A 21,157-nucleotide genomic window follows, 5' to 3' on the forward strand; every position below is an offset into this window, starting at 1 on the left:
TACCAAGCTTTGTTTTGAAGAACGAGAACATGAAATTGCAATCGACATAGACTGACAGTTATCAAGTTCATTTGGTTCAGGGTTTCCCTGCATGTTCAATACCGACCCAAGATTACTGACGTCAATTCCTGCCATCTTGCTGAAGTCGTCACCGTAAATACTGTGTCGTGATATTATTCCCTAGCGTCCTCTTTTCTATCGCCATCACATTTATCTTGAGCTCTTCTGCCTCCTTTCAACGTCCTTCATAATTAAAATATCCCGCCACGGGATGTAAAAGGCGCGTTCTTCTTCTCTCTTCTCTGGTATTCACCGACTCAGGGTGCGGCAAATCTACTGTTTTAGAAGCTGTAGTTAAAGAGCTAAAAAGAAAACACAAACGAGTCGACGTCGTCGTCCCCACTGGCCGGTCTGCACTTCAAGTCCACGGCATGTCGACTTGGTCTTACATGGGCTGGACACGCAACTTTCACAAGGACTCTCTGGAAAGATTGAAGAGTGAAGAACTTCACACTTATGTTGCGGCTCGTCTGAGACGTACTGAAGTTCTTATCATTGATGAGATAAGCATGGTTGAAAATCACCATTTGAAACGCATAAATATCTGCATGAAGGAAGTCCGATGACAGAAGACTTCTGCCTCCTATAAAACCATTCCAGTTCTGTTTGAACTGAGGACTAGAAACAACACTCAATACTAAGAGATTGAGGTACAATTGTCCTACGAACCATGGGCCATCCATGGACGAGGATAAATGGGCATTCAAGAGTGCTGCTTGGAAAGAAGCAGAGTTTACTTGTATCAAAGGCATATGAAGAACTGGAACGAGACTAAACCGGTAAGTAGTATGATGTATATATATACATACACATATATGTATGTGTTCGGTAACATTGCAGTATATCTATTGACTGTATGAAATAGAGGACATATACCGAGAGCCACGGATCGATGGTTGTATGCTAGAGGAAGTGGGAACTGTAAGCCTTCCCTTCAGCAGCCAGCACAAGGTAATGACCTATTTACAGGAGGTCCTATTCATGTATTCTCTTTACCGTCTACCCAACCTATGTTTTTGAAGTTTATCGCTTGCAGGGATTGCTTTTTCCACTAATCAAAGATCGCAAAACCAATGCAGCACAAAGACAGCTTAATAAAAACGAGGACAATGCGTAATAAAGCCTACTATACCAACTGCCCGGCGTACCAGTCCAGTAGGCAAATTCGACTTGCGGTTTCAAGCCACCGGCACATTTTCCGCCAGATTAAATTTCGATTTCTTTTTCAAGGTGTCTAATTGGTGTTCCAAGGCAAATCTTATCCGATCTCAATTAACGTCGCATTCATGGCATTTTATGCAATATTGCAAAGATTGGATGGACTCTCGACCAAGCGTTGCATTTCCTATCATGGATTAGTGCATTTATCAGTTAACTTAGGTTTACCGTGTGACGTAGCCAATGCTCGACCTACCAGTAATTGGGAAATCTAGTGGTTAATAAGCAAGACGACAACCTTAACCTACACTCTTAAATGTCGTTTTTGAAAGTTCATAACGTACATAAGGCATGAAAGGTCAAAAGAAGATAGCAAGCTCGTTTACAAGACACGTGTCATCTGGCACCTGTCGATTACGAGTCTAGGTGAACAAATCATACCTGGCACCGGCACGTCTGCTGCCTCTCATTCAAAAGAAAACCCACATCCGACAGCCATGTTAGGAAATACGACCCTTAGTGTCAAAAAAGGAACAAGTACACATAGTAATGGTGTTGGGGTATGATATGGCAAGCCTGAATACCGGGGCCAATAGCAGGACCTGGACACCACGACTCTCCTCACCAGAAACAGCACATAATGTTGCTCTATTGAGGTACGAGGACCAGAATTCGTTGGTGACCGTCCTAGCCTCATTAAGGTCTTGATTAGATAGTCTATTGTGTCTTTATTATAATTGATCTTAAAGTTGAACCTTTCGTCCGGTCCGCTGATCATGTACGTTAGTGACTTTGGTAAATTCAATTCTACTCGAGTTGATTTTGGTATGTTGGACTAGGGGCAAGTATGGCAACAAAGGTACATCGGAACAGATCGATAGTTAAAGTACCTTAGATCAAAGGCCGGTATGACTATAGAGCCATTGGATCCATGCAACATTACAGCTAACTGCAGCGACCGAAACCTTTTTGACTGGAGAACCAAGTTAGCAGCTGAGCCAATAAGAAAGGACAGGGTATAATAACTTACCATCCTGGACCACAGTGGATGCTAGTCGTTCTGCAAAAGCCAGAAGAGCCACAGCACTCGCCATTAAAGGGACCGCCAGCACATGTAAGACCAACCTTACTACCACAAGTGCAGTCGAGGGAAGGAATGTTTTTAGTAAGACAGGCGCTAGAATAACCTCCTCAACGGATAACGACATGACGCAGTCCATTCAGTCTACAGTCTATACAAAAGCAATCGAAATTTACCAGGAAACCATAGTACCAGTCATTCTGTCAATCCAAGAACCTAACTCTAGCCACCAGTCTTCCCCTTCGTATACACATCCGTAACCACTATCATCATGAGTGGACCAGCCTTTGTCGTCATGCCCGTCCAGACCGGCGGTGCTGAGCAATCCGAACAAAACCCTGGGGAGTGTAAGTACTGATAAATCAGTTAAAAGCCCCATTCGTTCAATAAATAGCTCACAAGGCTTATCAATAGTGGCCTCCGCAATCTAACAAACGATGGGGAAAAAAACAGAAATTCAGATGGCCACAACCTACAAGAAGAGAAGGGACCATTGAAGGAGCTCATAGGTAAGATTCAGATATAAAGCAACATCGAGAAGATGATAGAGTATCGAGCCAACAACTTCAATCCTACAGCTTACAAAGACAGCCTCTACAAGTACATTAATGTAGGCTATTAATGGAACTCACTATCTACATGTCTGATTGCTAATGTATGTCTGCAGTGGGAGGATCCAGTTCCCACCCTAGGAGCATACCTGAGCTCTCTGAGCGTCCTCTTCGGAGCACACTACCTACCTCTCACACAATTAGCTGTGAAGGCCGGAGCGGTCATTTTTGGAAGTACGTGATATCATAAGTACATATGACTTGAGAGATAAACACGCGCTGACTCTGATATTCTAGTAATTTTCCTCACTGAATTCACTAGTCGGCAGTTCGGCCCCAACACCGTTCTCTTTCGCCTTCGACCCAAGTAGTACAAGACAGTCCCAGTGCCCACCCTCAATGCCACCCTGAGAGACATCCATGACTTTGTCCAATGCGCCGTCGTCCAATTACAGAAGATTATCTATGGCGAGGACCTGGGCAAAACCTTTGTTGTAGGTTGCAACTCAATACTCACCCGTATAAACGGGACTCTTTACTAATACCAAGGCAGGCTTTCCTCAGCTTCATAACAATGTTCTGGGTAATGAAAGTTGCATCTCCGTTCTCGCTAGCCGTGCTGGGCCTGACCTCGGTATACATCGCTCCCCTCGTGAATTCGTCTCATGAACGTGCTGTAGCTCAGGACGCAACAGCGCGCGGTAAAGAGCTGGCCAACGCGGCCACTGAAAAGGGTAAGACACTTGCAGAGGATGGCAAATCCAGGGCAACGGAGTTGTCTACCAAGGCGCGTGAGTGCTCTGAAGGTGTGCAGCAGCGCGTTGCAAACCTGACTCATAGCGGAAAGCCAGCAGCCAACAATATGTCGGGCCAAGACACTGCAGAGAATCCTGGAAAGCTGAGGGACATGGGGGTCAACGCCATCGGCAAAGCCCCTAGCATCGCAAAGCCGACCTTCGATGATGCGGAGCAGAACAAGTCCGGGACCTCGTCGAGCATCTTTGACGGGGGCCCTGACGACTACAGATACGACACAGGTAGAGCAGCAAACGATGTCTCGCAATCTTCGGCTGGCGCCTTCGACACCCCGAGGCGCATAACCCCTCACAATAACATCATCAACAGAATCCACTACCCCAATAGTGCTGTAGAAAATCGGGAAGATATGGTATCTTCTAGGTCAGGCCTGACTACTGGTGGGGAGATGAATTTTATTTCTGGCACGCACCCAAGAAGGCATCAGGAGACACAGGTGCCTCGAACTTACTAGCATTAGTGGACCTCGCTAGGAGGTTAATATGATGATGACCACACGTCCACTATAGGGGTCCATCAAGGCAACAAATATCCCGGAATAACATATGTTCAAATAAAGCCACGGAAAGCTTTAAATATAGTCTTAAGATGAAAGTAATCATACTCTGTCATCAAACTTTCTTGTTGCGTCTTTATGTTAATGCAAAGAAGATAAGTCAAATTGTGTCATAGTTAAAGAAATCAGTCAGTTCACCAATTTCAAGATTCCTCTCGAGACAGAAAATTCCGAACCTAGAAGCAAGAACATAGATCACTAACCCAGTCAGAGGAGCAAGAATTGAAATGATCCAATTACAACATCTGCAAGCCATAGTTCTCTGGTCCTATGTTCTGTACCTGATAAAACTACTCATACTATAATAAAACTCACGATTTCAATTAGACTAAAAAGACATATAATTTCAAGTCATCATTTTTATTGTTGCGTTCTTATGACCCAGGCATGCTTCAGCCAGGATAGGGTTCACAAGCAAGTGCAAACCAAGCCGAGTATCGCTGTCTCTGATAGCCTGGAGGAAGCTGTCTTTCGGAAAACAAGTCCAACTCACATAATCATAGTGTTCTAAGCTACAAGGTACTGAGGCAAAAATGCTAGTTATCGGAATAGATCAATTCTTAATTGTACCTGCCGCTCCTAGCACATAGTAGATTCCAAGTCGGATATTGATCACAAGTATGAATTTTATTTATCCTTTTAATTTAAGTTATAATTGTACTACCACTTCAACCCACCCTGATTACTAACCGATAGGTAATTAAGTAATTAGTTTCTCATGTTTAAGAACTTGCTTCCTTCTGAAGCTCACTTAATAGTTTAGACTGTTGTTATCGTCCCAGAATTCTTGGCCATTAATAATATATTTAATGCAGTAGTAAAACGTTTTAACCCTAGAATAAGTTAAGTCCCTATCGGGGAGTTCCAGTGTAAAAAAGAAACAGTTAAACTTATCTTAAATATTAGACCCTAGTAAGGGATATATGTATGGTATGATAACCTTAGAAATTGTTTCCCAAGTGTTAAATGTGAATATATAAAAGACTAACTTTTAGCATGCAATATAGGATACTATAATAGACTCTACGAAAGACCTTTCGTTAGCAGATACCTATAGCCTCTCTAGCTTTACAGGCTTTTTATTTAAGGTAGATTTGAATACTGTACTTGAGCAGATGGTCTCCCAACGGGTTGATGGAGATTAAATTATATAAAGAAATGTCTTTGGATCTATAGATTTATAGCCAGATTTATTGCGGGATCGTCCCACGAGAAGTAGCTTAGACTTCCTAGGTATTAATGGATCACTTTGGAAGAAATATTGTACTCAATCGTATAACTCGAAATGAACTGCTTTACGTATTGTGGGTTTTCTAAGCAGGCGTTGACGTTCGTAGGGATGTAACATTCGATGAATATAGCTACGTAACTCTTCCAACATAACTGCTGGTTGCCCAGTCGGATAACAGCCAAAGGAGTTCTTTCCTTGTATACTTTTCAAGTTCACTGTCTTTAAAAAAGGCAGTATTGCTACTTGAATATTTAATGTGAGTATATGCCGTATTGCTGATAAGTTTGGGGGTCCCGAAGTGATAGGAGTACTATTACCTTTCCAGATTTTCAGAATCGCGGCTGTAGGGTAACTGGAGCAAAATATTTTGTAATAGTAAGTTGGAAGACGTAGGGGGTCTGAGATTTCCATTTCAAACTGCCACCTAACTCATTGTATGAAGTGGGCGGAACTACGGTCTAATGAATAGTCCTAGTTCAAGCAACCATCTTTACATTTAGATAAGACGCTTGAGCACAGGCTACAAGCCATATTACGCCGCATTAGCTTTGGTTCTACTGTACTACGGAATTGACGCTATACATGATGATCAAGAGCTTTCTGGTGGACCTGAACATCGGAGGGGACACTCCGTAAGTGTTAATTGGATGTCTGACAAAATTGGTGTCAGCTACCTGATGTCGCCACTCGGTGTGAGAAGAGGCCCTAGGCTGCTGCAGGAGAATGCCAACGTTCTGGACTAGACAATAAAGCCACGGGGGATGGTGAGCTTAAATTTCGATGCAAGGGTTAAGTGAAATATTCTTGGAAGGTTTCACCCCGCTTGTTGCCACAGTTCGAGTGCCTTGGTTATTGAAATCTAACATCCTTGAGACGACGCTAACTCTTTCACATGTTATTGTCCATAACAAGACAATTTCAGGCTGATCTGTTGGAAACGCGACTGTGACGCGATAATGAACAATGAACATCCTCGGAGCACACCGCTTCCATGTAGCCAATCAGAACGATCCACCTCTTTCCTCCTCCACCAGCAGGGGCACACGCAATAATGCAACCGCGCGTACACGAAAGCAGGAATAACCCATTGGCATTGTTGGACGTCACATCACTATCATCCTGCCTATTCACAAGCCTGCCATGTCGCTCCTAGCATCCATTGAATAGCTTTCTTGAGACATACATAAAAGCAATGAAGTCAAAGCTTTGCATGATATCATGGTATTTCATGATTGAAAAGAGTGGAGACAAGATAAGTCTTGTGCTACTGCCACATCTCCCGCTTACGGCGGATTGGTCAACATTCAAAAAGACAATCGGGCCGACTCCTTGGACCAGCTGGATTCTGTCTAAAGGCTGTCTTGGCGCACATATTGTAACAGAAGAGCCTTACACATTACCTCAAGTTCGTACACAAGGAGAGGCAAGCCATCCTGACAGGGTTAAAGTTCGGGGGGTATTCAAAAGACAGTTAAGCGTACAAATACGAGCAGGAAAAAAATCGAGTTGGTCCAAGTAAAATCTGCTGTCAAAGAATAGAGAATGTGGAAAATACATTACATGACTTGGAAAAGATCGATTTAACCTCATCAATTGCGGAAGAGTCACAAAATATCCAGAACAAAGCGAAACGTAGCGCTATATTGAACAGACAGAAAAGAGTGCCGATCTTGATGCTGCGGAACTCGACCCGAACTACAGAATAACCTGTCCCCTCAGCATGGTACTGGTACTCCGCTTTGCAAGGTTATTGAGTATAAAGCAGAGAAAGCCTCCTCTGAAATACCCCCCCACGCCTAGCGTCACGGCACTCTCCTGAGTCACTCTCTATATTCCAGAGTCAGACGTTATGTGCACTCGCTTAACTCCTTGTTCAATCTTTACGATTAATCTGTCAATTTCTGCTCATCACGGTACCGTTTGCTACACGAGTGCTGGCTCAAGGCAGTTGGATATGTTCTCGAGTGAAAGATGAATAACGAACGATAGATTCGGACGTATAGATAGATACTCGACAAAGTACAAGTAAAACATCAAATCGCGGTGGTTTAAAGCCAAGGCTTGAGGTATAAGGTTACACCTCTTTAATAGTACTGCAAAGATTATTTCGTTGATTTGTCGTTACCACATGGCGTCGTCACCATTTCAAGGCAGCTTACTCATAAGAAAAGTTTTCATTTATCGAAATCTAACGGGGGCCATAGCACCGTATAATGCGCTCATTGGATCGTCATGTCGTGGCTGTCAACCTACATATTACGTACAGGCTACAGGTCACAGGTCACAAGAGCAACAAACATGAACTTGCACAACCATCTGCCGTACATACTGTGCCACAGAGGAAACAGAGAGGATGAGGAAATAGATAATCTTCGCCAAAAGGATGATCTTAAATTGAAGATCAGTTGGCTTACCAATTGTGGCTGGTGTAATTATTGATGTTTATCCCTGGGGGTTGTGCCAGTCGTGACCTTTTTTTGCTGACCCCTCCTTCTCAACATTTTGACGTTCTTTTGTTTTCGCACGCTAAACAGATTTATCTTGTCGACGCTTCATAACCAAAATTGAGCTCAGTATGCGGGAGATTGTAAGTCCGCTTGTAACCATTCATTGTACTCTCCACAAACTAACCTTGAATGCGGTTTTTCGTTGTAGGTGCACCTCCAAGCTGGCCAATGTGTAAGTATCACGCGCTTCTCTTCTCACGCAGCATATTGACCTCAATAGGGCAACCAGATTGGCTCTGCCTTCTGGCAAACTATTTCGGGCGAGCATGGTTTGGACAGCAGTGGAGTGTAGGTGCCCTATTCAAAACGTCACTAAATGTTTATTCTTCTCACGCATCAATCTAGATACAATGGAGCTTCTGAATTGCAGCGTGCGCGTCTGGATGTCTATTTCAACGAGGTACGTGACGTTCTATGACCTATCCCGAACCATCTTCGGCCTCTGACAGACTCTGCTCAGACTTCCAGTAATAAGTATGTGCCACGTGCCGTGCTTGTTGACCTAGAACCTGGTACGATGGATGCAGTGCGGTCAGGTCCACTTAGCCAGCTCTTTCGTCCCGATAACTTTGTCTTCGGAAAATCAGGCGCTGGAAATAACTGGGCCAAAGGCTACTACACTGAGGGCGCTGAATTGGTAGATCAGGTAATTGATGTGGTTCGTCGGGAGGCCGAAGCCTGTGATTCCCTCCAAGGCTTCCAAATCACGCACTCGCTTGGCGGCGGGACAGGCTCCGGAATGGGCACGTTACTTATTTCCAAGATCCGTGAAGGTGAGATTGATACCACTGATGTGATGCAAATTGCAATGCGCTGCGCTATCTCTTACAGTTCTAACCACCCATTTAGAGTTCCCGGACCGGATGATGGCTACCTTTAGTGTGGTACCATCTCCCAAAGTGTCTGACACTGTCGTGGAACCGTATAATGCCACACTTTCTATGAATCAACTAGTCGAGAACTCGGATGCGACTTTCTGTATCGATAACGAGGCTCTCTATGATATCTGTAAGGGTACTCTGAAGTTGACAAATCCTTCTTATGGTGACCTCAATCACCTTGTGTCAGCGGTTATGTCTGGCGTGTCAACATCGCTTCGCTTCCCTGGACAGCTAAACTCTGACCTTCGTAAGATGGCTGTCAATTTGGTAAGAAAACATGTTTAAACATACGATCCAAGAACATTGTGGCTAACCATTCCTCCGCCCCTAGGTCCCCTTCCCACGCCTGCATTTCTTCATGGTCGGCTTTGCGCCTCTTACCAGCCGGGGCTCGCATTCATTCAATGCCGTCTCTATCCCCGAGCTTACCCAGCAGATGTTTAACCCGAGGAATATGATGACGGGATCTGATTTTCGAAACGGCCGATATTTGACCTGCTCTGCTATCTTTCGCGGAAAGGTGTCTGCTAAGGAAATAGAGGACCAGATGCATAGAGCCCAGCAAAGGAACTCGTCTTACTTTGTTGAATGGATTCCCAACAACGTACAAACTAGTCTATGCTCTGTCCCACCGCAGGGTTTAGAGATGTCGTCTACTTTCGTCGGTAACTCAACTGCCATTCAAGAGGTCTTTAGACGCATCGGTGATCAATTTACCCTTATGTTTCGCCGTAAGGCTTTCTTACATTGGTATACCGGTGAAGGTATGGACGAGATGGAATTTACAGAGGCTGAGTCTAATATGAATGACCTGGTATCAGAATATCAGCAGTATCAGGATGCAAGTATTGACGACGCCTATGATGAGGAGGAATATGGCGAGGAGGAGATCCCCGACGAGATTGATGAGGTTGACGAGTAGTCTGTCCCAATCTTGCGGTTGGAAACCTCATGGTGTTGGATTACATTAAGTCATGACGCCTTGTGGAAGCAAGATCTACCGAAGGACAATTCTTGTATATCTTGCAGTGTGTTGTTCGCTACGCAAACTAGTTGCTTTGTTTATAACGTATTGGAGACTACTCCTACCTGCATTCTACATTGCCAGCAATGATCTCTTAGATAGATGACTTGTAAAAAGATTACGTAGTTAAATTGAAAGTACTATAGTACACCTCTTAAACCATGTGATGCCTGAGAGCTCAATCCTGTTCTATTTATTCCGCCTTGACTGCTAAAGCCCGACTTTGTTGCACTGCAGAAAGCATATACCTGACTTGATCCATGTCAGGATGCTTTGCCTGAGACTCTGTTGTAGTGAGCGTCAAAACTGATCTCAACAATTCTTCAGCGTGATCGTAATGTCCTTGGCTATGAGATGTCGCCGCTAGGTTACAAACGCTCATGATTGTGTCTGGGTGTTTTTCGCCAATCGTGTCTCGCTGTAAACTTATTAATGATAGAAAGGTCTCCTCAGCCTTGCTGTATTGGCCCCGCATACCATATGTCACCCCGAGAGAGCTCATGGTCCACATTGTATGAGAGTGTTCCGGCCCCAGGATATTGCGTCGTAGCTTGAGCAGATCCTCCAAATACTCTTCAGCTTCGCCATATAGTCCTTGTTGATAGAATGACGAGGCAAGATTTCCCATACTCCACAATGTGTCAGCATGCTCCTTCCCAAAACCCTCAATTCTCAGTTCGAGGGCTCTTATCGCTACCACCGCCATATTTTCCCACAGGCCATTGCTGGAGAAGTGCCCTGAAAGGAGATTTAAAAGCCCCACGGCCAGATCTATTTCTTCCCTACTCTCAGCCAACTTGCAAAGACGTAATGTATGATTCAAATACTTCTCACATTGTGTATCCATCTCCTGTGTTGCTTTGTTCAGACGGTGTTCCATGATCTCCAACGCCATACGCAAGAAGCAAACGTTAGTGATAGCGTCTGCCATCTCACCCTGTCCTCCGCTTCTGTCACCACCAATCTGGACAGTCTGCAAAATCAGTTTTGATCTCATCGCGATACTCGCCTCTGTGATTCTGTTTTCGCTAGATGAGGTGACCTGGGCGACTTCCTGTATGACTTTCGGCATTTCAAAATTCAACTCGCCACTTTCTTCCGTAGCCATGTAAAGGAAGCAGTACTTACGGAGGAGGGCGAGAGCCGCCTCCATTTCTTGCTCCACAGTATTTGGGCATCTTCCACCCTTTGTCATGCAGCTCCAGGTGACTGCTTTTATGATGCTCAAGGATATCTCCTTGTTCGAAAGATTGGAAAGGACATGCAGAATGTCGCAGGCGATCCAGCTCCGCTCTTGGATGTATTTTATCGAGATATCCACAGCCTGGATGATGCGGCGAGGAACGTTGGGCTCCGACTGGGTATCGGATTCGGTAAAGATATTGATGCGTCGGTTCAAATTTACCCTATCCAGCTCCACAAGGTATTGGTCGACTGCTGTTGATGTAAGCTGCGAATAGATGCCTGCTTGAAGTATCGCTAGAGGGTGTCGACCAAGCTCATCGATCAAAGCCCTGGTACTGGCTTTCTCTGTCTCACCAATCTCCTGGTTTCTGGCGATCCCAAAAAGCTTCAATGCTTCGTTGCATGTCATCTGGTGTACATGAATTGCTTCTTTCGGAGACGCTACAATGTCCAACACGTCTCGATCACAGCTGGTCCAAAGAGTTGTTCCTGTGCCGCTCGAAGGGACGTAGTTAAGTAGATTTGTTCTGTGCTTTGTAGAGTCGAAGCCTGAATTGCCACCAAGACAAGCGAGGTCGTCGGCACCGTCAATAACAAGGAGCCATTGAGGTTTTGATTGAATGCTTTCACAAACTGCCCTTAGAAGCTTTTCGCCCTTAAGGTCACTGTTCAAGCCCAATCTGTTACTGATTTTCCTGAAGTCGCGCAAAAAGGTAGTCCGTCCACTGGCACAAACCCAAAAGACAGAACACATAGGATCCTCGCATCGTCGGTAGGCAAAGTCGAGTGCGATTTGTGTTTTCCTACTCCAGTAAGTATCGCTTATCGCATCTCTACAACTGATGGGATATTCTAGAAGACTCACCCGAATCCACTACTACCCCAAAGCGCAATACCGCGACAGTCGTGAGGTGTTTGGGATGCGAGGCTATCTAGCCTTGACGCTATGTCCGACCGATAAATCGCATTGAGATTACGCGAATATGGAATGACTTGATGCGTTTCGTGTAATTGTAGTGGTACTGGGCTGGATAGGCTCTCGGACCGAACTGGGTTGCTGGCCTGGTCGTTTGAGGTTGTACTCGAACGGTTGTCCATAATGGATCTAACAATCAAGAAACGCTGTATTGTTTTGTGGAACGTCAATTATGTAGTCAGCCTCTTGAATGCTACGTTGGTCTAGCAAGTCTATTTGTACAAGCTGGATACATGGATGCGAAATCAGGGCAGTCTTTGTAGCCGTCATCTCCACATTGGGCATAGAGAAAATGTCTTGGAACGCTTGAGCCGGTCCTCCTGTGACATATCACGTATATGGCCAAGCTCACGTCATTCTGATGCCTTGGCAGCATCAGGGGCAAAAGCCTCTGCAACAGAGAACGAGTTCTATCAGCGTTGTCTGTCTCAGCATCCTGATACTAGAAAGGGCATGCCACGCTATTGTCAACTTCTGGTCACATGTATTACTACAGCCAAGGCGAGGAGCGGCCACAGGGTAACGTTACGGTCCAAGATCCGAGGCCTGTGATTGGTAGGACCTCAGGTAATACTGCGGCCTGAGGCACATAACTACATGATGAGGAATAGCAGCCACATGGAGGCGGGATACTCAATGAATTAATAACTGAAAAATATACTGTACAATCCTCTCTGGACTACTGACATGGACTTGCATCGCATTACTTGGCACATTGTGTTTAATTTAACATATTTCGCAAATAAAGCCGTTCACCTATCCACGGTGAGTCCATAATATCACTGCGCTATAACATATGTGACGAGGGTGTCAGGTTGCCACATCAAGCAATTCTTGACAGCCTCCTCCGAAATGGTCTACAGTCCTGATCACCCCTCGGATCCACCCGATCGCTGGCAAACGAACATAAATCTTGTACGTTCTACTTTGGTTGATTAGTGATGGACCGCGTGTTTAACAGACCATTTTCATTCTCAACACAAGGAACAGTTAGTTATCAGAAAACCTAGTCAGCCCCGGTTTGTCAACATCGCGTCAAAAGGCATTACCCATACTTTGCAATCGTCATTCCATAATCAACATAATCCCTGCCTTGCTCCTGAGTGCGTATTGGCATAACGCCGCCGATGGGTTGACTCATATGGTACTATAACAGTGTTCCGTCAATGCTTTCACTGGTCAAAATACGCAGGTCTATCACATCGGCTACCCTTATAGGCCTTGTGCATGGTGTAGCTCCCGCGTACACCCTTGCAAAACCTGCAGGCAGTAGGATCACCTCATACAGACTTTACCGCATGGCACGAGAGGCTTGACCATAACGGTACTTTCCTGATGTACTCATGCAACCAATCCAGAGCACCGGACCACATCTTGTACATCGGATAAAGCTTGTACTCACACCAAATGTTGCAGTTGGGCTCTGATGTTGACTTTGAGCTTGGGGAGCCTGCATTGTACATTTCGACTGGTTAGGTATAAAAGCTCTCGACCTTTCATTGTGGACCTTTTGCTCCGAATTCATGTTGTTGACAAGCCATCCTTGTAGCCTTATTGAATTTTTAATACCGTCCTCTTTACTGTTCACTGACTGACCACCCATTTACATTTTCACAATTACCTCTTTTTTTTTAGATGATACAATTTGGACGAGATAAAAGCTTTCAGCGGTGCCAAGCAACATAGTATACGCTGTACCAACAACAAGGATCACGAGTGATGATGTTGAAATGTAAAAATACAAGCATAAAAACTGGCGTCACCCGCAGAAGATATTTAATAAATTAATACTACCCTGTGAGTCTACAATCTAGACCTCTTGCATATTAAGGTTTCAAAAAGATCCTATATACATTGCATTGAAGGGTAAATAAGATGCATAGCAGCAAACGACTTTACTAATGCTACATAGATTCATATTGTAATCTTGCAAAGTGTTCTCCAGTTAGGCGGGTGTACCTGTATCTAGGGGCAAAATCCAGAAGAGTGTAACAGGATATTCTTAAAGCCCGGGGCTGTAGCAAGCACCTAAGCAGAGGCGAGAAAAGATTGAAAGGTAAATAAATGTATAGAATGAGTTGAAACGGATTATGTAAGAGACAATAAGGTGAAGCAGTTCTAAGGATAAAATTAAAATTAAATTAAAGAAACAGCATTTAAGTGTTTAAATATAACAAAGGGACTAGCTATATAAGGATTCAATTAAGAGGCAGTGGGACTCCAAGTAGGTATAAAAGACGCAGTCACATTATCAGACGAGAATTATCAAGTAGGGCAAGGTTCGTTGTAGGATGCTTCGTAAACTTGAATACTTCTTATCCGATCCAAACAAACTGTTCTTATATCATCCGCCCTGCTTCCGCCAAGCCTAATATTCAGTTGCCACAATATCACAAAGCGCCCATTAATGAATTATGTAAAGGTACAAAAGGTCAGGGTGCGGCCTTGATTATACCCGAGGCTTTGCATGCCCGACGAGACGCGACACGTCATGCATGACGAGCCATAGCGCATCATGGGTCTTATCTCGTTTTATTTCTTGCTTGAAGCGACCAATTACAGTGGACAGATGATGCACTCCGAGACTCCAAGCCAATCATTTTTACGTAAGAAGCGCTCCAAACTTAGTGAGGTGCAGCAAAACGCCACACCCATTTATCAGCCCACTGCCAACTCAGAACATGGGCTTTACAAAGAGCAATATCTTGCTGATTGATAAAAAAGCTCAAGAGGCAAAGGTGGTAGACCAGCTGCTCATTGGTGCCCTCTTTTAACTTTATCTTTCAGTCCAGGCCGTTGACTCCAGCAGTCTTCGTAATGTCCATTTGCATTCAGCTGCAGCTAAGTTGCCCTCTAAAAGACATGATTCAACTCTGAGTTTCCATCAGATTGGACGCAGGGATTTCAAGAAGCGATAGGGAACCCGCCACCCTCTTGTCATCAACCTCCCGCAAAACTCATTCTGAGCACAGTATCATACTATTGCCAATTTACCAAAGATTGCCAGGACATAACCTAGCAACCGCATAGAAAGCGTTGTTGAGCATTTTTGACACGCTCCACAGAGAAATGGGCCACTGTAAGTCACCCTTTCAATTACGCGGCTTAAACTTATCATCTGATACAGACGATCGTATATACTCTCTCTCGGGCATGGAACTGGCGAAAATGCCAAATATGTACGGTCCGGAGGAGACTGTTGGAAACGAGTTTGCTATTCACGACACGGACATTGTCTTTGACTCCCAATGTGAACCCTCGCGATGGCTTGAACGACTTGTAACGATACCCGAGGAACCATCCTTAGCTTCAGCTCCTTCGTTACTACCAACACAAGAGTCACAAGAAATACGTTACCGAAGTAGGAAGCCGCAGGTTGGTCAACGGAGGGCCCCAAAATCCGCTAGACTAAAAGTCAAAAGAGAGGGTAGCACGAATAATCAAAGGAGGGAAATGGTTGCTGGTAACAGAGACGGGAGCGATATAAATGATGAATTATGTATTCAGAACCATAGGAAGAAAAGGCAACGTCAGAAGAGAAATCTCAAGGCTGCAAAAGAGAGTCGCAGAAGGAAAGAAGAGAATCTTATGAGGCTGCAGTCCGATGCACAGGCTATAGAAGACCGCTATAGTATGTTATCTGCCTTGGTGAAGAGCTTAAAAGAAGAGGTTCTAGACCTTAGAACGCAACTGCTACAGCACACAAGTTGCCAGTGTATTCTGATACATCGTTACATGGAGAGAGAAGCAAGGCGTTATGTTGAAGATCAGATCCTAAGATCAATAATGTTATAACTGACACGCTAATGATTGAACTGAACATAAGGCATTGCGGCAATGCAAATATCAATTTTTTAAAAAAAAAGAGAAAGACAACTATATGTGAGAAAATCATGTAATTAGCCTCATTTACACAGAAGCTACAAGATAAAACAATCATACGTGAGCTTTCTGATCATTTACTCTATTTCCCTTTTTATTACCCGTCATCCTTTCGTCAGTAAGCGCCTACTCTAGTCGCCTTTGATTTGCAGTTTGGTGAGTGTGTCTCTTATGCTTATGAGTTTACTATGACGAATTCTATCCTTCCCCCCTCTTTCTTCGGTACTGTGGCGTCGAAGAAATTTTTATCTGCTGATGGCCTTTTGTCTCACGTTAACGCCGTTGGTTTTCGGTTACACAAGGACGTCTGTTGGCCCGCATGCTTTTTGAGGCGCTCTTCGTTTTCTTCCACATGACTTATTTAGCAACCGCTATCCCATTTCCCTGTCGATACCACTCAAACTGATCCTATTAATTTCTCTTTCGTCTTCTTTCACTGTCACCCATTCTCTGGCTCCCATTCAGTAGCACTGATCCACCAGGTCACGTCATGTCTTCCTCCCTGACCCAAAAACGCGGTCGCGCCCACCCTGTAATTGACCCCGACAATTACGCAAAGTCTTCCCCATTTTTGCAAAATGGCGGCTGCTGCAGAGTCTCTCCAAGGGACTTTGTAAGTTCGGAAACATGTGGCGTCAGCTTAGGACCGACCATTCCCACCAGGCACGAATCTAGCAAAGACGACATAGCTATCTCGAGCCGGCCGCTTCGCCAGGTTGACTATCTATCTCACCATTGGAAAGAGGAGGATATTTGGTCATCGTGGCGATATATCGTAATAGGACGAGGAACTCTACCCGATCACGTGCGATTAGAAAATGCTGCTTGGAGAACGTGGGCCAAGGTAAAAAACAGTTTGAGAACTGTCCGTCCTGAAGTGCTCAATTGGTTTGTATTCCCAACTTTTCTCATCATGTTCGATCGGAAAGCTTACACCTCTAAGGCGAAAGGACGATGACATAACTTGGCTTTATGGACCTTTGCACTTGATGCAAAATCCATTTGGATTGATCCAGACTGATCTCCGCCGATTGCCACTAGGAAAGGCAGATTTACATAGACAGGTCAGAAAAAAGCCAATACTTAAGCGACGGAGCATGTCTGAAGATATGTTCGTTCGATCGTCATCGACAGTCTCATCGCTTGGCCAATCTGGATTACCTGTTGATATCCAAAATACGAGGAGTTTCCCTCCTCTGGGTCGTTCGCGGAGCCAGAACCTATCCGAAAGAGTTGCAAAGCGGCCTCAAAGTCAAGGGAGTAATAATCTCAGTCAATTCTCAGACTCCCCTTGGACTGGGCCTCCCAGCCGTGAGCCAAAGCGCACGCGTTTCAACGAACGGGTCGAGCAATGCGTCATTGTGGACGGCCATCTCCCCGGACATGGTGATAGCAAGCCGGATTACAGCTATCATTGCAGTGATGGCGATTCAGATGATGGTATTCTGATGAAGAGCACAAACACAAGGAGGTCGCCAGTCCCTCGACGGAAAACCTCAGAATTAATGCTGTGTAAAGGAAAACGACTTTCTATGCTTCCATCTATTGCTCTTAAATCCGGATACGAAACTCCACAACAACGCAGAGCGGATGGTGAAGTGGTCCATCATCCCCCAATCCCAATTTTCCCCCGACAGGATATATCACCTGCTCATGAGCCTATGGCGGTATCTGTTGGAACAGGAGGAGCCGACGACAGTCTACAAGACAACGTATCGCCAAACTCAGCTACAGCCAGACCCTCACCGTCCTCTCAAGATGCCACAGGCGACCTACGTCGGAGTTCCTGCTCGAATGGTCGTTTTAAAGAGGGGATTATATCTAGTCGGTACAGACCACAGGAAGAGGAGAGAGCACCACCGAAGGGCGGTTTTGTCGGCCTGCTTGGAAAGGCTATGACAAGTGTTCGTGACATTACTTATGTTGTCTGGAACCCTACACATTAAGAATACAATTCTTGGTGAAAGTTGGGGAAGCCGCTGTGCTGCCGTTCAGTACTGTCCCGCTGCATAGGAAGTTCCTGGTTGTTACAATGGACCGTGTATTTCCTCGGCAGCTCCAGGCCAAAGCTGCGAATCTAATGAGTGGGAGAGAGTCACGAAGATGGCTCAATTCAGTCGCCGTCGATGCATGGCGAATCCTTTACATTCGTTGATACCATAGTGCATGCTAAGACGGGGTTAGTCGGGGGATTCAATTACGTGGGATACGTTTGTAAGTGATGTAGCCAAACGCGCTTTTGGCCGCTGAGCCTGACTTAAACAGCAACATTTTGACTCTTCCCGAGACTATCTTTGACTCGAGCTTGCTACTCAGTCCACATACCCTTCTTCTAGGTCTTCTATTCCATTATGTAGCATTTAATGCTCCAACTCTCACTTCTCTTAAGCATTTAAGCAAGCTTAATATCCACCCCAACGAGCACAAGTTACCACTGCCACTTAAACAAAGTATAAATAATATATTCATCTTTCGCAGGGCCACCAAGACAGGCATAAACGCATACGTATTGTCTGCAAACGAATAAATTACATATAATATAATTTCCGGTTGGATAAAGAAACTTAGTGAACTAGCTAGGTTTAGCGTTATTGTAATCTTATACACGCTCCGTTACAATACAGGCAACGAGTTTAACCAATACTGTACGTACATATATCACGTAAAAGACAGACTGATTAACAAGTAGTGCAGTAAATATCAGCGATAGACTCCGCAACCTCATGCTTTAACACACCAACTCTAGGACTTTTAAGAAGCATTACCTCAGCCGTGTTGTCTCTGTGGATACTATGGCTGTTGTGAGCCATAAAGAGCAGCAAAAAGCGCTAATGCGTCAAGCCTGCAGTATCGGGTACTTAGCCAGCAGGCAACGGCCTACCTATCTCACTGCTAAGTAGTCTGCAAGCATTAACAATAACCTAAAGATCCAGGATCTCCTTTGACAGTAAGAATTCCTTACTTCTAAAGGCAATAAGTCTAATAAAGCTCGCACACATCTAAGAAAGATTTCTAAGGATATTCAAAGCGAGAAGGCGCATCTACGCAGAAAACGCAAAGATCAGATCAGAAAGATTTAGTCCAGGGAACAAGCTATAACTAATATCGAGCGACAATTAGCTGGCAAGACATTTAAGGAGCCACCAATCTCACCGTCGCATGAAGATGCTCATCAAGCCCAGAAACGCCTATACGAAGCCTTAACAGCACTAGTAACCAACACAATCGAGTCCCAATATCATTGCCGTAATAATGCGATTCTGAGCGTTATGTCTTACTGCTCTGTCCAAGAATCACCCCTGCCGCCTATAACCAGATCCAAAGCAATAGCTACAAAGAACGATGTATCCAATCTACACAAAAACACCACCAAGGATACAGCAGGTAGTATTTTAGGTAATGCAATAACTTCAGTCTTTATTAAAAGCCGGACGGAGCGGAGTCAGAGGTGCTTTCTCTGTGTTGGTCAGGCCACTATTCTCCAGCCTTCCGATCCAGCTGTCAATAAGCTAATCAAGCCTTTCTACTCATTTGGGGACTTAAGCAGACACTTCAAACGACACTATCTCTCTAATCTTCAACCAAACGAAAAGCTGCATTGCCGCCTGTGTGACGAGAGGTTAGACCATAAGATGCACTTGCAAAACCATGTCGAAACGGTGCATGGAACTGTATCACGTGGAGGTTGATCATCGGCGGCTTCGCATGGAGCAATCGTTGCTAATCTAGGTGACGAAACCTTCCGTTTTCTTGAGACTATCTCGTCAATGGGTATTGCTTTAATGTGTAAGATTATAGAGAATATAAAATTGCAGTTTACATAGGGTGATATTGATTAAATTGGACCAAATTCATCTATCCACCACTGCTTTGTGGGGTGCAAATTCTGGCGTCTCTCTACAAACTCATCCAGATAGCCACTAAATTACTTGCTTAAACCTTTTGCGATCAGGAGACAACTTGTTCGGCCCAAGACCAAGATCAAGGTTCTCGGGGTGATCATGGACGCTGGCTTCATATACAAAGAGCACATTACACGAGCAGCGGCCATGGGATTGAAAGCTGCGATGGAGCTCTAAAGGCTTGGTGGTCTTACACCAAGGACAGCAAGACAGCTGTTTACAACCACGGTGACCCCAATTATGGATCATGCCTCACTCGACGATAAGAATATGTCTGCAACGGTAATGGATTTATTATACATTGTCATCAAGGCCATCTGTCTGCCTCTGCACCGGACTGGGACCGCTGGGGGACGCGACGGCGAGCAGACATTGAGGTATGCACTTGCAAGGGCGTGCTCTGAGTTTAGTCGATCATGGTCTGTTTCAGGATGATGGCCCTGTCTCCACCGATATACTTCCTCGAAACATCATGTCACTTCTTTGAATCGTCTGTCCGTATAAAAGACCTCTCCGGCCTTCTGAAAAAGCTGATAGGTTTCCGCCGTTTTGTCTTCATGATTTCGGCTTAGTAACCGCATAGCATGCGGCAGATATTCCCCTCTCAGGTCATAATGAGCATCGCCTTTTTTGGGGAACCTTACTGCAAGGTGGCGTATTGCATCGCTCGATGCCTGCCACTCCCGTTCCTGTTTCTGAAGCCAATCTCGTGTTGCCGTGTGCACAAGACTGTGCATCTCGAATACATCACTCTATCTGCCAACATCATATTTCGAATTAAATAAGTGTGAAATACTGGATTTTAAATGATGTTTGATATATTTGGTAGATGATTATTAGGTCGAAGGTCTTAGCTGCTAGGCTGATGAGTTCATCTTTGCAGCCTACCCGGAACGTGATGAATGCCAGAATTTGGTGAGTGGGTTCTGGCCAGTCAGGGTCATTAGTCGCACTATCTATTAACGAGCTGCCCTTCGTCATCACCTCTGAATACGCTATAGAGAAGGTAGCTTCTTAATCTCCCTGCTCTTCGCCCCTACATCATCAGAACGCGTTGTTGGGGCGTTTGCTCACTTTCCCAGATCCGTGACTCAAGCGGCATTATCAAACCACCCTAACGTCGGAGATCTTCCGGCTAATCCTTTTGCGTCAGAATTTTCCCTGGCACGCATTGGATGTTGTGGATGAGTGATTGTTCTTGGCGGCCCAACTAGGCCCATGCCCCCAGAAAAGGTAAGTAAGTAATAATAGTGTTAATACATAAATACAATCAATATCCCCTCCCACAAGATTGCCCTCCCACATACATAATACGGCGTATGCTCGCATATCATTCTAAGACTAACT

At 44.8% G+C, this 21,157-nt stretch overlaps 6 protein-coding genes across 6 annotated transcripts; 5 read left to right on the plus strand and 1 right to left on the minus strand.

The window, feature by feature from the left end:
• Nucleotides 1-2,570: 2,570 nt before the first annotated feature.
• B0J16DRAFT_356170 (uncharacterized protein) lies at nt 2,571-4,120 on the plus strand (the record flags this gene model as incomplete). The annotated part of the gene is made up of 8 exons (XM_046129456.1): nt 2,571-2,650; nt 2,714-2,808; nt 2,878-2,909; nt 2,967-3,084; nt 3,148-3,194; nt 3,228-3,344; nt 3,404-3,828; nt 3,877-4,120. 8 exons carry the CDS (start codon nt 2,571-2,573, stop codon nt 4,118-4,120), a joined length of 1,158 nt encoding a protein of 385 aa, XP_045983745.1.
• Nucleotides 4,121-7,808: 3,688 nt separating this feature from the next.
• B0J16DRAFT_415376 (beta-tubulin) lies at nt 7,809-9,972 on the plus strand. The gene is made up of 7 exons (XM_046133523.1): nt 7,809-8,040; nt 8,109-8,132; nt 8,181-8,248; nt 8,306-8,360; nt 8,421-8,733; nt 8,810-9,108; nt 9,173-9,972. The coding sequence occupies exons 1-7, from the start codon at nt 8,029-8,031 to the stop codon at nt 9,761-9,763; spliced, it is 1,362 nt and encodes a 453-aa protein (XP_045983746.1). The 5' UTR covers nt 7,809-8,028; the 3' UTR covers nt 9,764-9,972.
• A 33-nt stretch (nt 9,973-10,005) lies between these two features.
• Nucleotides 10,006-12,451, minus strand: B0J16DRAFT_343221 (P-loop containing nucleoside triphosphate hydrolase protein). The gene is made up of 2 exons (XM_046127996.1): nt 11,916-12,451; nt 10,006-11,853 (listed from the first exon to the last, which is right to left on the minus strand). Exons 1-2 carry the CDS (start codon nt 12,146-12,148, stop codon nt 10,059-10,061), a joined length of 2,028 nt encoding a protein of 675 aa, XP_045983747.1. The 5' UTR covers nt 12,149-12,451; the 3' UTR covers nt 10,006-10,058.
• A 2,223-nt stretch (nt 12,452-14,674) lies between these two features.
• B0J16DRAFT_343225 (uncharacterized protein) lies at nt 14,675-15,867 on the plus strand. Its single transcript, XM_046127997.1, has 2 exons — nt 14,675-15,105; nt 15,154-15,867. The coding sequence occupies exons 1-2, from the start codon at nt 15,096-15,098 to the stop codon at nt 15,819-15,821; spliced, it is 678 nt and encodes a 225-aa protein (XP_045983748.1). The 5' UTR covers nt 14,675-15,095; the 3' UTR covers nt 15,822-15,867.
• A 458-nt stretch (nt 15,868-16,325) lies between these two features.
• B0J16DRAFT_343227 (uncharacterized protein) lies at nt 16,326-18,320 on the plus strand. The gene is made up of 2 exons (XM_046127998.1): nt 16,326-16,796; nt 16,852-18,320. The coding sequence occupies exons 1-2, from the start codon at nt 16,399-16,401 to the stop codon at nt 17,852-17,854; spliced, it is 1,401 nt and encodes a 466-aa protein (XP_045983749.1). The 5' UTR covers nt 16,326-16,398; the 3' UTR covers nt 17,855-18,320.
• An 821-nt stretch (nt 18,321-19,141) lies between these two features.
• B0J16DRAFT_146505 (uncharacterized protein) lies at nt 19,142-19,752 on the plus strand. The gene has a single exon (XM_046121978.1). The coding sequence runs from the start codon at nt 19,178-19,180 to the stop codon at nt 19,595-19,597; it is 420 nt and encodes a 139-aa protein (XP_045983750.1). The 5' UTR covers nt 19,142-19,177; the 3' UTR covers nt 19,598-19,752.
• The last annotated feature ends 1,405 nt before the right edge of the window (nt 19,753-21,157 follow it).

This window comes from Fusarium flagelliforme (assembly GCF_020744385.1).
Source record: "Fusarium flagelliforme strain FIESC 12 MPI-CAGE-AA-0113 chromosome Unknown B0J16scaffold_4, whole genome shotgun sequence".
In the NCBI taxonomy this organism is placed as follows: Eukaryota; Fungi; Ascomycota; class Sordariomycetes; order Hypocreales; family Nectriaceae; genus Fusarium; species Fusarium flagelliforme.